Raw genomic sequence first — 16,806 nt, 5'->3', positions numbered from 1 at the left:
AAACTAGGCTTTTCAGGTAGGATTTTTTGAAGAATGGGATCAAATTGTAAAATTTTCCAATGGGTTCGAATCACATTGCGAATAGTTTTAAAACCTGCTGTATAGTCTGTGATAAAATTAAACATAAAATCCATTTGGTCCAGTTCTTTGGTGCTTGGAGGGTGGTCCTCTGTGCAGGATTCCAGTGCTTTTTTATAGGCATTTCTGTTGATGTATTTTGGATACCTTTTTTTTTAAGTCTTTTTTCTATGGTCTTACTTTGAAGTTTAAAATCGGAGTCCTTAGTGCAATTCCAGCTTACTCTATAGAAGTGGAAATATGGCACGCTCTTCTTCCACTTATGAAAGTGTCAGCTTCTATAGGAGGCTATTGCAATCCACTGCACTGCACTGATGAACTTCCATCGCGTGCTTGGACATACTATGTTTCAAGTATTGATGAGTGAAATTGTACTTGTGTCCATTGAATCTAGTTCTGAGTTGTTGATATGTATGACCAATATATTGTAAATAACATGTACACCTCTGTCAGGTAAATGATGTGTGTGGAGCTACAATCCATGTGGGTTTTCATTTGTAAAGTCTCCCCTGTTTGGTTGCTAACAAATTGTCGCATAGTTTGCAAGCTCTGAGACTGAGACTCTTATGACGCTTTTAACCGAGTACTACAGCCCAGCAAGAACAAAGAGAAAACTGTCGGAAGGAGAAAGACAAAAAGGGGATGCCGAGGAAAGAGGAAGAAACAGACACGACAGCCAGAAGGCGAAGAAAAACAAGAAGCTTCGATAAAGATATTCAATCTCTCTAGTCACATATTATCAGAGACAGAAAGAGAGGTCCTTAACAAGGCACTGTCATTCTGTCCCACAAGAAAAATAGATGAGTTTAAACTATTCATTGATTTAAATACAGTCATCAGAAAGCTCACTTTAAGCCATCATTTTTGTATAAAAGAGAACAATGGACCTGGAAAAACAAATGTCCCGAGGGATCAGGAAACTATCCAACTCGTCCCACCAGCACTTTGCAGTGGATTAAAGCCTAAATCTACATTTTATCCAACCCACCACAAAGGAGAATTTATAGAGACCTTTTATGCCCTAGTGGCAGAAGAGTTCCGTTCCATAAACAATAAACACAAAATAAAACATAACCTCACAAAGATGCAAGACAAGGCAATGAAAGAGCTTGCAGAGAATAGGAACATTATCCTCTGCAGTGCGGATTAAGGCAGTGGGCTGCTAATCCAAGATTGTTCCATCTATCTCACTGAGGCCTTCACCATCATATCCGATCCCCTAAACTAGAAAGCACTTCCAATGGATCCAACCTGTGAATTTTCAAAGGAGTCACACTTTCTAGTCGATCAAGTGCAATGGAGTTCTAAACAAAAAAGAGTGTGATTTTATGAAGATGCGCAACCCCTGCACACCGGTATTCTAGCACCTACCGAAATTACACAAGGATCCTGTTAACCCCCCACGACATCCTATTATTTCCGGGGTCAACTCTGTTACAAGCAACCTATTCAATTATGTCGATATCATGCTACAAAAATATGTAGTGAACCTCCCATCTTATCTGAAGGACACACCTTCCCTCATTGGGCTACTGGAACTGTTGCTATGTAAAACCCAGCTACAGGTGGGCTACATTGGACGTGTCCGCCCTGTATTCAAACATCCCCACCAACTTGGACTAGAAGTAATATCATCTGTACTTTCCACCGACCAGTCTATGCCAGTCCATGCCAAAAAACCTTCATAACCAACAGTATTGCTTTCATCCTTTGACATAATTACATTGGGTTCGAACAAAAGATACTCCTACAGACCACCGGGATCGCGATGGGCACGCATTTTGCTCCATCATTTGCCAATCTCTACATGGGAGATTTTGAGGACAGATTTATTTACCAACCGCACCCCTAGTGGACACATCATATTTTACGAACGCTATATAGATGACCTACTTTTTATTTGGGATGGAACCAAGGAAGAGTTCGATAAATTCACAAACCATCTTAATAGCAATAAACGCAATTTGAAACTAACAGGCAAATGCGCGAAGGACAAGAGTGAATATCTGGACCTTGTATTGACAATGGAAGTTACCAGAATAATCAATCAAATCCACTTCAAAACAGTGGATTGCAATAGCCTCCTCGACTTTAGAAGCTGCCACTTTCATAAGTGGAAGAAGAGTGTGCCATATAGCCAGTTCTGTAGAGTGAGCCGGAATTGCTCCGATTTTACATTTCAGATTAAAACCATAGAAAAAAGACTTAAGGAAAAAAGGTATCCAAAAAACATGATCAGAAACGCCTACAAAAAAGCAGTGGAATCCCACACAGAGGACCACCCTCCAAGCACCAAAAAATTGGACCAAATGATTTTATGCTTAATTTTATCACATAATATACAGCAGGTTTTAAACTATTAGACATGTGATGCGAACCCATTCTTAAAAAAATCCTACCTGAAAAGCCTGGTTTCACTTACAGGAGGGCTAGAACCATAAAATATAACATTGCACTGAGCCGCCTGAAGAAAGTCAGTAAGGGGAAACACAACAAAACCATTGGGCCCACCAGAGGGTGTTTCAAGTGCCCGAACAAAGCTTGCAAACTTGCAATACCTGAAACATAGCGTGTCGAAGCACGCGATGGAAGCTCACAATAGTAGTTTCAACGACTTCACCGTTACAGCATTAGAACAGATCCCGGATGATTCAGAAGACCGCTCTTGAAAACTGTGCAAGCGCGAGTCATGCTGGATTTACAAGATGGATACGTTATAACCCTCAGGCCTCAATGAACATCTAGAGAATTTTTAACCACCCATATCTTTTCCTCTGCTTCTTGGTTCCCCATCCTCCATAACTCCTTACTTAGAGTTATCTCACTCATGACAGCCATACCTACCTCATACAGCATTTTTATCGCAATTATCCACCTCCATTCCATACACCACCATCTTCCCAATCATAACAATACATTTTCTTCTCTTTCACAATATAACCATTCACCTTTCCTCCCCACTCTCACACCCAATCTGTCATACCACTCATATTTATGTTCTCCATTCCCTCTCCCCATCACACTCACTCCCCCCCCTGTACAAATAATCAGATATCATGTGTACTCATCTTAGCCCTTTCTCATGCATCATACTTATCCCTTTGTTCGTATCCAGTATGTGCGCGGAAGCACACAGCCCAAAGGAGTTGTCATAGTCCCTGGAGCGCACAGCCTATTGCTGGAGCTGCCTTTATGCCTGAAGTATCCATCTCCCTTCTAGTAATGGTTCAGTTTCCCTCCGAACATTCCCAGTACTAGCTGACATCTCCCAGAGTCATATACATTTCGCCCTTGACAACTGTGCAAGTGCCGGCTCTCACGTCCCTTGATGCGCCCGCATCATGCCCTATTAATTTTAACCCCTCTTACCAGTAACCTTAATATTATATTTATGTATCTTATACCTTTATACAGACACCTTCATTCCTCTGCCAATACGCAGCAGATGCGCGGAAGCGCACAGCCCATAGGAGTTATCATAGTCCCCACAGCGCATAACCAAGCGTTGGTGCCGGCTTTATATCCAAAACATTCCTCATTCACCCAGCATCGCTCTAGACATATCGGACCGCCAGCTCGATGCTCACCAGAATGGGTACTCAAAAAATGTAAATAAATTCTAATTAAATTAAATAAAAATTATATTAAAAAATCTATTTACTCTCTTCAATTTTGTCGCCATATCGTCTCCCGACCCTGCTGCCACATACAGAGGCTCTGCGCCAGTGATTCTAATAGCGATGCCTGTAATCTGCATGTCATACTGAATAACAGTATTATTTCACTAACACAGCACACTCCCTTTGCTTGTTAGAACAAAGTAAACTGTGCTACACCCCTATTGAGGCTCTCTGTAGGCCAGAAATAGCCGTTTTTAATAGAAATTCGCCGCAATAAATTCGACCCAAATCAAATTTTTCTAGCGTTCGCTCAACTACAGTGTACAATATTTGGAGTACTGGACACTCCTACAGTTGTCCATTTGCACTATAAAGATGGTTAGTCCATCCAGTGTCCAGTACATGAACACACTGTAGGTTAGGTACGAAGGGTACGTTCACACGGCCGTCTGTCCCCATTTTTTTTCCCCGTTTACGTTCCGTTATTGCTGCTTGTAAACGGATTACAAACGGTTGTACTATAATCCCATTGATTTTTTTTCACAATCCTTTCACAATGCTTTACGTTTGCACCCGTCTGCGCTCTTTTCCGTTTTTTTTATTACGGGAGAAAAGGCAGTATTTTTTCTCCCGTTAAAGAAACAGAAGAGAAAAACGGATACAGTAACTTTAACATTGAAGTCTATGGAAAAGGCATGAGCCTTTAATGTCATCCATTTGCATCCCTTTTTTCAATCCGTTTTTTATCTGTTTTTACTTCTGAGCATGCTCAGATAAAAAAAAAAGTCATTTTTTGGTTTAGTAACTGAACAATAACGGATACAAACGGATACAAACAGATAACATCTGTTTGCATCTGTTATTGTCTGTTTTTTTTGTTTAAAGTCTGTTTTTATTTTTGACGGGAGAAGAATGGGACGGGTCTAGATGGCCGTGTGAATGCAGCCTAAGAGACTTTTGTGCCCAGGGTCTTTGTGCCCCGGGTTTTTGTGATATAACTACTTTGGAATCTCTGACTTTCCTTGGAGGAATATTGTGTTTTGGCCAGTGAGATAGTTACACAGGAGCAAATGCAGTGGCAGATTTAGGTGTAGTCCAATTTGACCAGACTCTATTGTGGAGGGCCTACATATGTTGGCTTACTGTGGTGCAGATTCTTAAAATTTAACATAGAGTTATGCAGCACATTACCCTATGTGCAGGGCGTATGCTCCCAAAAATTTTGTGACACGTTTGGCCGCACATAACTCAATCTCATTGGAAGTGTATTAAGAGATTAGTGTTTACAGAAGCGTTCTTACTTGGGTGGTTCTCATTTCTAACTAATAGATTCTCCTTCTTGGAACAAAAAACAGCATAATTGAAGAACAATACCGTCACAGCGTGGACTGGAGACAACCTTGGGTGAAACCTCCAAAACTCTGCCATGATCACTGCACACACACCCAAAATCTGTGTCAGGTTAGATGATTCTTGCAACTGAAACATCAGTTTATCTTGTTTGCAGCAGACAGGTAACTAACTAGTCCAGAACTTTTCTGACTATACCTACACTCTGACTAGGTGCATATACTTTTCTGGCCTGAGTTAGGCTAACTGACTAAGCTCATCTGCCTAGCAGGAACAGAGTTATTCACTACCCTGGCAAGAACCAGGCTTTGACTAAATGTTAACTGTTCTCTGGCCCAAGCCAGAGTCCAGCCCTCTAAGGAGAGGGAATTGGTTAAAGGGTGACTCTCATCAAAAAAACTTTTGATATATTATAGATTAATGTATGCAGAATAACTTTACAATTGTATGTTATTAAAAAATATGCTTCTTTCTATTTAATTTTCCACTTTGAAGAAATGACCACTAGGGGTCTCCCTACCAGTACTGGCAGCAAGCATTTCAGACTCATGCTGGAGTCCTAAACACTACGAGCTGCCAGTCTGCTTTGTTCACAAAGGAGAACACTCAGAGCTGCCAGCCTGCTTTGTTCACAGCCTGTTTGGCTGTGAACAAAGCAGGCTGGCAGCTCTGAGTGTTTAGGACTCCAGCATGAGTCAGAAATGCTTGCTGACAGGACTGATCGGGAAAAATACAATAGAAAGAAGCATATTTTTCATTAACATGCTATTGAAAAGTTATTCAACATTCATTAATCTAAAATATATCAGAAGTTTATTTGATGAGAGGTACCCTTTAAGGAACTGCAGGGCTGCCTGCTTCCTACTTCCTTTAGCCAGGTACGTCACACGGCGCTTCAGCCTATCACCGAGGTGGGACATCACTGTGGCCGGTGATAGGCTGAAGCGCCGTGTGGCGTATCGGGCTAAAGGAAGTAGGAAGCAGACAGCCCGGCCAACCGATCAGCTGTTGCGGAGCTCCGGGAGAACATATGGAGGTAAGTGAAAGTTTGTTTTGTATTTTTTTGCAGCCCGGGAAGGACGGAATAGAAAAAGTCTGCGCCGGACATCTAATTTAAAGAAGAGGTCTCATGCAAAATATTACTAAAAAACATATTCCCAATCATGCGGATAAATGTAGGTAAAAGGGGGTCCAACCCGATACTAGCAAGGTGTACTTTATAAAGTGGCCAGTGAGTGAAGAAACTAGCTGGGGTGGGTCATGTGACCAATGATCCACTCATCTTGCACAAATAAAATGCAAATGTTAACCCTTAAAAATTTGCAATATCTTTATGTATGCTGAAATGGCAGTGTAATATACACCAGTTATAGGGGTTATTCAGGAATCGAAAAATAGGGCTTTTTCTTTCACAAACCGCTTCCTGTCTGTCTCCACTTTGGGTGTGGTTCTGGAGCTCAGTTCCATTGAAGTGAATGGAGCCAAGTTGTAATACCACATAAAACCTGGAGACAGACAAGGAGCGTTTTTTAAAATAAATTTGCTCTGTTTTTCGATACCTGGATAACCCCTTTAAGAAAGTTAACTTGTGAAACCCCAGGCACAGATATAGGGGGAGATTTATCAAAACCTGTCCAGAGGAAAAATTGCTGATTTGCCCATAGCAACCAATCAGATTGCGTCTTTCATTTTCCAGAGGCCTTTTCAAAAATGAAAGAAGCAATATGATTGGTTGCTATGGGCAACTCAGCAACTTTTCTCTGGACAGGTTTTGATAAATCTCCCCCATAGGCTTTTAGAATAGAGGTTTGTCAGCCACATGACAAATTCACGTTTTTGTAGTTTGGACATAGGTACATATAGATTATATTATTTTATGTCTTTAAACCACATTTTTCCAAAACAACACTTTTCCAAAACATGTTAACTCTTTATAGAATTATGGAATTATGGAATACAATCTGTTTGCTTCCATTGCACATTAGCTAGACCATGATAAAGCTGCAAAAAAGCCACTATATGAGGCTTTCTGTGCCTTTGTGCAGCTATATCTGCATGTACTTAGTAAAGTGCATGTGTGTAGTAAATGTTCATACCTGTGGCATGTGTGTGCAAATCTTTATAGTGAGTTTGCGCATGTGTGTGAATGCATGCATTGCACAAGTGCCATGAGTACAGCCATACATCGGCTACAACTGCTGGCTTTGTGGTTTTATCACAAGGTATGCAGCACAATAAACTGCTTAGGTTTTCATGTTTAGGTGTAGGGGTCTTTATTGATCAAATGATATTTGGGTATATTCATATATTTGGTTTAATAGCAATGTATGTTACTGTCATTTTTGACATGTTACAAATGACTCGGCACTCGAGATAATGCTTAAGTGGGATTTATTTCATACGCAATCCAAGTAGATAACGTTTCGGTCAGGTATTGACCTTCATCAGATCTGGATTGCTGCGGAGTATAGTGATTGAAGATGCGGCTAAAACCGCCGTGATATGGGTCCTGTGTAAAGCGACAAAGATGCCTTTGCGACTACGGTCGCTCTACACAGGACCCATATCACGGCGGTTTTAGCCGCATCTTCAATCACTATACTCCGCAGCAATCCAGATCTGATGAAGGTCAATACCTGACCGAAACGTTATCTACTTGGATTGCGTATGAAATAAATCCCACTTACAAATGACTCGGCACTCGAGATAATGCTTAACATTTAAGTAAGGATTGGGACCCTACTCACGCACCCACGATCTGGACCAAGAGTGCCATATTGTGTTACTAGTTTGTAATTTTTGACAATCATGGCAAAAAACATTACTATAACATGCAAATTCATAGAAACTGTAAATCAGATCCGCAAGTTCTATTTCCTGTCCTATATACTAGCAGCTAAAACAGCACAGATAAATTTGCTAATAGGAGCACTAAAGTCTTCTGTATTCATTAAGGGTATACTCCTGCTTTTTTCCCCACCACTCTCTGCAGCCTGTCAATTACCCCCCCTAAGGGCCCTCTTACATGGGGGGACTATTGCCCTGTATAACAGGGCTAACTGTCAGCTGACAACCAAGGAGATACTGTCCGTTGGCTGATTGGATGATTTTCACAGGTTAAAAACTTTGTGTAATCTTGACATGTAATGGGGGATTCATGGCCGGTGGTGGAATACAACAAGCCCTTTTTATGGGCTCTATTTACAAGCACCGATCAACAAGATTGTCTGGGACCATCACATCTTAAAGGGGTACTCCACTGGAAAACTTTTTTTTTTTTATCAACTGGTGCCAGAAAGTTAAACAGATTTGTAAATTCCAGTATTTATTAGCTGCTGTAAACTACAGAGGAAGTTATTTTCTTTTAGAATTTCTTTTCTGTCTGACCACAGTCCTCTCTGCAGACACCTCTGTCCATTTTGACAACTGTCCAGAGTAGGAGAGGTTTGCTACGGGGATTTGCTGCTACTCTGGACAGTTTCGAAAATGGACAGAGGTGTCAGCAGAGAGAACTGTGTTCAGACAGAAAGGAAATTCAAAAAGAAAAGAACTTCCTGTGGAGCATACAGCAGCTGATAAGTACTGGAAGGGTTAAGATTTTTAAATAGAAGTAAACAAATCTGTTTAAAGGGAACCAATCATCAGAATTTACCCTATATAATGCTTGGCAAAGCGTTATATAGGGTAAAATTGTTGTCCTCACCATCCCCGGGGGACACTCCTGCCCCCAGGGATGGGGAAGATATGAAGTTATAAACTAGTCACCGCCGCCACCGTAAGTAGTCACCTGGGCGGGGAGCCCTTCTCCCCTACTCCCGTTCTTCGGCCGGGAGCGACGACCCCCCCCGCTTGATTGATGGGCCGCGTCATTGTTCCGCTCACTGAACAGACGGAGCAGAGCGATGGCGCTGCCCATCAATCAAGCGGAGGGGGCGTCGCTGCCGGCCGAAGAATGGGTGTAGGGGAGAAGAGCTCCCCGCCCAGGTGACTACTTATGGCGGCGGCGGTGACTAGTTTATAACTTCATATCTTCACCATCCCTGGGGGCAGGAGCATCCCCGGGAATGGTGAAAATAAAGATTTTACCCTATATAACGCTTTGCCAAGCGTTATATAGGGTAAAATCTGATGATTGGTTACCTTTAACTTTCTGGCACCAGTTGATAAAAATTAAAAAAAAATGTTTTCCAGTGGAGTACCCCTTTAAGGGTCAAGAAGAGTGAGGCCAACTGTAGTCATTCAGCACTCCTATTAGCCAGAAGGCACTATTTTACTTCTCACCTTAGGTGGTGGAATTGGCCCCAAATATATGACTTCATCTATTTTCAGTAGGAGATTTTCTAGGTGCACACACCAAATGTCATAGGAGCCAAGCCTAACACATGACTGCAGATGTATCTGTCTATTCTAGATACTTGGAGCACATTAATCTAAAACCGCATGTGAACACATATATTAGGCTGTGAAATTGATTAAAGGGCTGCTCTTTTAGATCTACCAGAATTAGAGGAAAAATCTGGGTTTACAAGCTGAAAATGTAGTAATACAACTCATAGCTATAAATGAGAGCTCAGACATTCCCACCTATTGTCAGACACTGCCAGAATAATCATATTACTAGTCTAGACCTGTGTCCTGTCTGCAAATTGGGAGACTCTTCATTAACCTTATATGCATGTAATCATGTCCTTTAACTTAGTAGACTTTCAATGGAGGTAGCAGAGCTATGTTCTTTATCTATGGCATGGATGTGTATTAAATGGGCTGTCTAAAAATCTAAATACCGTATTTTTCGCCGTATAAGACGCACTTTTTCTTCCCCAAAACTTGGGGGAAAAAGTCGGTGCGTCTTATACGGCGAATACACCCCTATCGCGGCGGTCCCTGCGGCCATCCACGGCCTGGACCCGCGGCTAATACAGGACATCAACGATCGCGGTGATGCCCTGTATTAACCCTTCAGACGCGGCGATCAAAGCTGACCGCCGCGTCTGAAGGGAAAGTGACACTAACCCGGCTGTTCAGTCGGGCTGTTCGGGACCGCCGCGATTTCACTGCGGCGGTCCCGAACAGCCCGACTGAATTGCCGGGTTAGTGCTTACTGGACACCAGGAGGGACCTTACCTGCCTCCTTGGTGTCTTCTCCATTCAGGGATCCCCTGTATGGCCGGCGCTCTCCTTCCTCGTCATCGCGTACGTGCGTCGGCGTGCGTAACGACGTGATGGCGGCGACGGAGAGCGAGGATACCCGGCCGGCAGCAGACACGTTCTGGAGCGACAGGGACACGTTGACAGCGATGGAGCGACATCCAGGGCAGAGGTGACGGGTCCGGAGCGGCGGGGACACGTGAGTATTACCTCCTATGCAGTGGTCTTCAATCTGCGGACTTCCAGATGTTACAAAACTACAACTCCCAGCATGCTCGGACAGCCAACGGCTGTCCGGGCATGCTGGGAGTTGTAGTTTTGCAACATCTGGAGGTCCGCTGGTTGAAGACCACTATTGGGTTCAAAATCTTAATTTTTTTTAGATTTTTGCACCTATAAATTGGGTGCGTCTTATACACTGGTGCGTCCTATAGGGCGAAAAATACGGTAGATGTCTGTATTTTCCATAAACAGCATTACTGTTGTGTCCGGTATTACAGCTGCAATATGTGGAACAGCTCATCTACATTTGTGACTCATCTCTTATACATTATATAATTGGTTGTACAAACACCAATTTTGTCATATACCTAAACTTAGAAAATACCTAAAGTTGTTGTCTGGGGACATAGGGGGAGATTTATTAAAACCAGCGCAGCAGAAAAGTTGCCCAGTTGCTTATTGCAACCAATCAGATTTCTCCTTTCATTTTTAAAAAGGCCTCTGCACAGTTAAAGAAGTAATCTGATTGGTTGCTATGGGCATATGGTTAGAGAAGTGTTAAAAATTTAAATTAAGTCATAATCACCCTGGTCCCCCTCAGCTGCCTTTCTGATGCCTCGGGTCTCTGCTCATCACAGCCATTTCCTGGTTCCTGTGAAGTGTCATCTCAGCAGAAATTATTGCTTAGCCAATCACTGGTAGCATTTCTCCTTGAGACAATACTTTACAGCAGGGTTCCTCAAACTTTTTAAACAGGGGCCAGTTCACGGTCCCTCAGACCGTTGGAGGGCTGGACTATAGATTTAAAAAAAAAACATGAACAAATTCCTATGCACACTTATATATCTTATTAGTGGACTAGAGAAAATCCAAAGAGAACAGCACTCCTGTGGTTCCTTACAAAAATGATGAGGTGCACACAGTCACGACAGATCCAGGTCACAGATCTCTCTCATTATTAGTTGACTACCCATTTCAGTACGCAGCATAGTTCCCCCCACATTAGGTTGGCAGAATAGATCCCCCCACATTAGGCTGTAGTTCCCCCACATGAGGGTTGGCAGTATAGTTCCCCCACATTAGGGTTGGCAGTATAGTTCCCTCACATTAGGTGCAGTACAGTTCCCCTACATTAGGTGCAGTACAGTTCCCCCACATTAGGTGCAGTACAGTTCCCCCACATTAGGTGCAGTACAGTTCCCCCACATTAGGTGCAGTATAGTTCCCCCACATTAGGTGCAGTATAGTTCTCCACATTAGGTGCAGTATAGTTCCCCCACATTAGGTGCAGTATAGTTCTCCACATTAGGTGCAGTATAGTTCCCCACATTAGGTGCAGTACAGTTCCCCCACATTAGGTGCAGTATAGTTCCCTACATTAGGAGCAGTATAGCTCCCCACATTAGGTGCAGTATAGTTCCCCCACATTAGGTGCAGTATAGTTCCCCCACATTAGGTGCAGTACAGTTCCCCACATTAGGTGCAGTATGTTCCCCCACAGACATACGGCCTCCAGCCATACAGTTTATGGCTGGAGCTGTATGCCTGTGTACTGCCCCACTTCAGTGATCCGACCACCACTTCCCCAGTCCGGCCATAGTAGTAAGTCCCGGGTCCGGAGGAGCGGAGGTCGGAGCACTGAAGCTGACGTGCCGCTTTTAACACTTACCAAGCTGTCCAGCGCACGTCCTGCTCGCTGCTCCGCTCCTCCGCACTCCATTGCTATGGGCGCACGCATGGGATGTCCCTGCATGCCCACTTCCCGGCGGCCCCTGTGTTTTTAATGTAAACACGGGGCCGCCGAGAGCGCATTCCTGTGTCCCGAAAACATCTGTCGGGACACAGGGATGTCCTTAGGCAGCGGCAGGCCGGATAAATGTCCTCGGCGGGCCGCATGTGGCCGTAGTTTGAGGACCCCTGCTTTACAGGAACTAGTGATGAGAAGGGTTCAGGAGGCATGAGAACAGCAGCTATGGGAGCTTGGGGTAGGGGAATGTCACTTTTTTTATTTATTTTTGTTCATATGTAAAAAAATAATAATAAAACAAAAGCAAAAAACAATGAAGCAAATAAACAAGCCAAATAATAACATGCAACAAAATGCTCATGAATGCACCAACTCACTGACCTCGCATCCATATTGGTCCGGCCTGGCAGTCCTTATAGAGAATAGCATTTTTGTACTTCCAGGTGAAAAACATTTGAAAAAACATCCACACAATGCAGATTACCATCACAATGGAAAGGAAGATGAGAAAGTCAAATTCGTAGATATCAACATCTTCCGTGAACACGCAGGTTGCCAAAGCACCACTGAAAAGTAACACATTGGAGCCCAAAAGACCAGACAGGAGCCTTCCACCTTTTTTCCAGTCATCTCTAATTCTCAGTTGTGTACTAGGCCTGATGTCTTCTAGATGGTCACTTAAGGTATTTAGGTCTAATTTCATCTCCATTATGAGTCGGTCAGTGGAAAATTTGTTGAGTTTCAAAATCCACTCTATAGTGCGAGATATGGAATGCAATGACTTATTTGTAGTGATCTCTTCTTTTCTGGGTTGTGCTACATTCTCTTACGGCTCCACATGTCCTTGTATCCACGAGTCTGCGATCTCTCAATTTATATGCTCCATTCACTCATATAAGCATCTACTGTTTAATTAACCAGAGCACCGAGTAAATGTTTATATCCATTTGGGAGGAGTAACCAGTGATCTAAGGTCATGGGAGAAGAAACCAAATAAAAAAAAAAAGGAGGAGAAAGACCTGACCAAATACAGCTACTGAATGTACATACAGCTGCCAAGCCACGGTGCTGGAGGTGAAGGTGTGGTACAGAAATGTTGCAACGTATTTAGATGATGTTTGTGATCTTCTGAGTTAGCTCTGAATATGCCATTCTCACTTTGGCATCACATTTGTATTCTGAAATAAAAGAACATATTGACATTTATTGATCTGAGTAGTGCTCCATTGGATGGATTATTTGTGTAAGGTCAGTTAACGTTTAACAAAATGTACCGTACTTTGTGAAATTTCACCAGCTGTTTTACAATGATGAAAGGTCCAAAATTTCACCTAAAATTATTTGTCTTATTTAGAAAACTCAGTATTCTGAATTATAAGAGAGTCCCTCTACTAATAAGCCATAAATAAAAGATCTACGAATAAAGTCTCCATCTGGTCGATGCGGCATGTCTATGTTACAGCCTATTGGTTTAAATGCACATGTAATATTTAATGTAATGTAATATTTAGCATGTAATATTTAATATTTCTTGTATTCCCAGCAGGGATATTTAACATGCCTTGCCAGGTTCATTTATCAAAGCAGCAGGTGGCTAGGAGCCATACATTTTGTGATTATGTTAGTTTTGAGAGGCCCATTTAACAAATCACAAAAACATTTCAAATTATTTTTACCACTAGCAAAGGGACCTTTGAGCCCCTGAGGGTAGGTCAGGGTAGGTAGGCTTTGCAGTTAGCCATAAAAGTACTTCTAAAATTCAAACGCAAAACAACCCAGTGTGCGTCGTTTTGGTCAGTCTAAGTGAGTCAATGGTGAAAGAATAATAAAATAAAATAAAAAAACACAAAATAAGTTATACATAGAATACTGTAGTAAAAATATCAAAGGCACTCACCTATAAAATCCCTTTGTCTTATTATGTCCAAAAAATGGCTGGCCGACGGCAGAACAAACAAGGCGCATCAGCCAAAGCTAACTGTGTTGAGAGCAATGGCAATTTGCAGTCTCCCTCTTCCTCTGGCCTAAGTTATACATAATTGGCTGAATATAATAATTCCACCCAATAGTTAGTATTTTGCCAAATTTGTCTTTGAGAGTAACTATGTTCATAATAATCTATGTTGATGTAGTTTGCTAATGTGATCAAATAAAGATATAAAAAACAACATATGTAAAGATAATCATTCTCAGTCTGATAGACTACTACTTACAGCTAAGCCAAATCCCCATGTTAAGCAAGAAGTCCATCCCTATTCTTTTTTGGCTAGTTTTGTTTGAAACCAATCCCAGTTAAAGAGTACTTGTCATATGCCCAAAAAAATGTCATATGTTACTCAGTACCTAATTCTGATTGTGTACATATAATTGTTATGTGTCTAGCACCAATATTTCTCTCATAAATACCTTTTTTCTGTTGCTCACTTGGTTTGCCATCTTGTGCTTTAACCCTTTAAGGACGGAGGGTTTTTCAGTTTTTGCATTTTCGTTTTTTCCTCATCACCTTCTAAAAATAATAACACTTTCAATTTTGCACCTAAAAATCCATATGATGGCTTATTTTTTGCGACACCAATTCTACTTTGTAATGACATCAGTCATTTTACCCCAAAATCTACGGTGAAACGGAAAAAAAATAATTGTGTGACAAAATGGAAGAAAAAGCGCCATTTTGTAACTTTTGGGGGCTTCCGTTTCTACACAGTACATTTTGGTAAAAATGACACATTGGCCCTTATTTACTAAGAGTGTTGTGTAGGTTTCTTTGTGGGTTTTAATTCCCTACAATTTATTTTCCAGGGTATTTACTAAGGTTTCCCTACATTTTCCAATTTCCCTACACTTTGCTTTTTTTTACACATGCTCTGATCTGTCGGGTTTTCCTCAGCTCAAATCCACCACATTTTATGTGGAAACCTTAGTAAATATGTTGTTTTTTTGTGAAAATGTCAGGAACACGCCCCTTTTTGGAGGCCATGCCCCCTTTTCCCAGCATCCACGCCCATTTTTCTTAGCAAAATGGAGAGTTAGTCGGGGTTTTTTCAATTCTGGCGCAAATTCTGGTGCAAAATCTGGCGCAGACAGAATTTCTGGCGCAATGTGACAGAATCTGGCGCACAACCCGACAAAACATGCCAGGTTTGCAATAGTAAATGAGGGCCATTATCTTTATTCTGTAACTCCATATGGTTAAAATGATACCCTACTTATCTAGGTTTGATTTTGTATTACTTTTTATTAAAAAATTACATTAATGCTTATGAAGAAATATAAAATCCCATCCCTTCACCAATATCGCGCCACACCCCTACCCTTCAATTCCCTGGTTGAACTTGATGGATGTATGTCTTTTTTCAACCGTACTAACTATGTAACTATGTAACTTCTGAAAAAAATCATAACTACATGCAGGAAAATGTATACATTTAAAATTGTCCTATTCTGACCCCTACAATACAGGAATTTAGGTGCACTACTGTGGTAGATGTATACAGTGACATTGGCTATCCCTCAACACTGATGTTAAAATTGAGACATTCGCCAGTATATGTTCATATGAAGGACATCCCATAGCCCGCACACCAACGCCAAGGTTTCTCAAATGGCACGGGACCTAGCGCTAAACCTACCTGTGCGTGATAAGCAAAACAGGGGCCAGTGGGCAATTACGGCAGCATTAAGTCGACTCACAGAGTCCTCCCAGGTACCCTCCAGCGTGGCTAAACACACATACAATGGGAGGGGGGAAGCAAACTGCAAGCCCCACCTGAGTTGGCTAATATAGGTGCATGGCCTCACAGGTGCTACCTCAATGTTGCCTGGAAAATAGTTCAAGGCGCATTACATATGGAGTTTACACACCTCCAAGTATAAAATTTAAACAACAACAAAGAACGTGGTCTCAAATGGCTGGAGGTGCTCTACCCCAAATGAGGTTGTGTATTTATACTGGGGGAACAGATCCTGCCCCTGTAGTCCCTTGCTAGGGGCAATCCCCAGCATAAAAATGCATACAATGGAGGCATACAGCGGACTACAAGTGCCACAATAGAATCCTACACCAGATAGATGGTGTGGATGTATAACAATTAGAACAATACAATACAGGAATTTAGGTGCACTACTGTGGTAGATGTATACAGTGACATTGGCTATCCCTCAACACTGATGTTAAAATTGAGACATTCGCCAGTATATGCTTATATGAAGGACATACCAGAGCCCGCACACCAACGCCAAGGTTTCTCAAATGGCACGGGACCTAGCGTTAAACCTTCCTGTGCGTGATAAGCAAAACAGGGGCCAGTGGGCAATTACGGCAGCATTAAGTCGACTCACAGAGTCCTCCCAGGTACCCTCCAGCGTGGCTAAACACACATACCATGGGAGGGGGGAGGCAAACTGCAAGCCCCACCTAAGTTGGCTAATATAGGTGCATGGCCTCACAGGTGCTACCTCAATGCTGCCTGGAAAAATGTTCAAGGCGCATTACATGTTGCATGTTGCTATTCTGACCCCTATAACTTTTTTATTTCTCCATGTACGGGGAGGTATGAGGGATAATTTTTTGCGCCATGATCTGAAGTTTTTATCGGTACCACTTTTGTTTTGATCGGACTTTTTGATCGCTTTTTATTCATT

General features: G+C 42.1%; 1 protein-coding gene across 1 annotated transcript in view; it reads right to left on the bottom strand.

The window, feature by feature from the left end:
• The window catches only part of LOC130297507 (proton channel OTOP2-like), a 99,103-nt gene extending 84,458 nt beyond the window's left edge, over nucleotides 1–14,645 (bottom strand). The window contains exons 1-3 of the mRNA XM_056550050.1: nucleotides 14,572–14,645; nucleotides 14,063–14,208; nucleotides 12,547–13,343 (exon numbers count right to left, since the gene is read on the bottom strand). Coding sequence (XP_056406025.1) covers nucleotides 12,547–12,874 — 328 coding nt within the window. The 5' untranslated portion in view covers nucleotides 12,875–13,343; nucleotides 14,063–14,208; nucleotides 14,572–14,645. The remainder of the gene's footprint in view (nucleotides 1–12,546; nucleotides 13,344–14,062; nucleotides 14,209–14,571) is intronic.
• Nucleotides 14,646–16,806: the final 2,161 nt, after the last annotated feature.

Source organism: Hyla sarda, chromosome 13 (genome assembly GCF_029499605.1).
Source record: "Hyla sarda isolate aHylSar1 chromosome 13, aHylSar1.hap1, whole genome shotgun sequence".
NCBI lineage: Eukaryota > Metazoa > Chordata > Amphibia > Anura > Hylidae > Hyla > Hyla sarda.
Note: the sequence above shows the minus strand (reverse complement) of the source record. Positions and strands in the feature narration are given on the sequence as shown.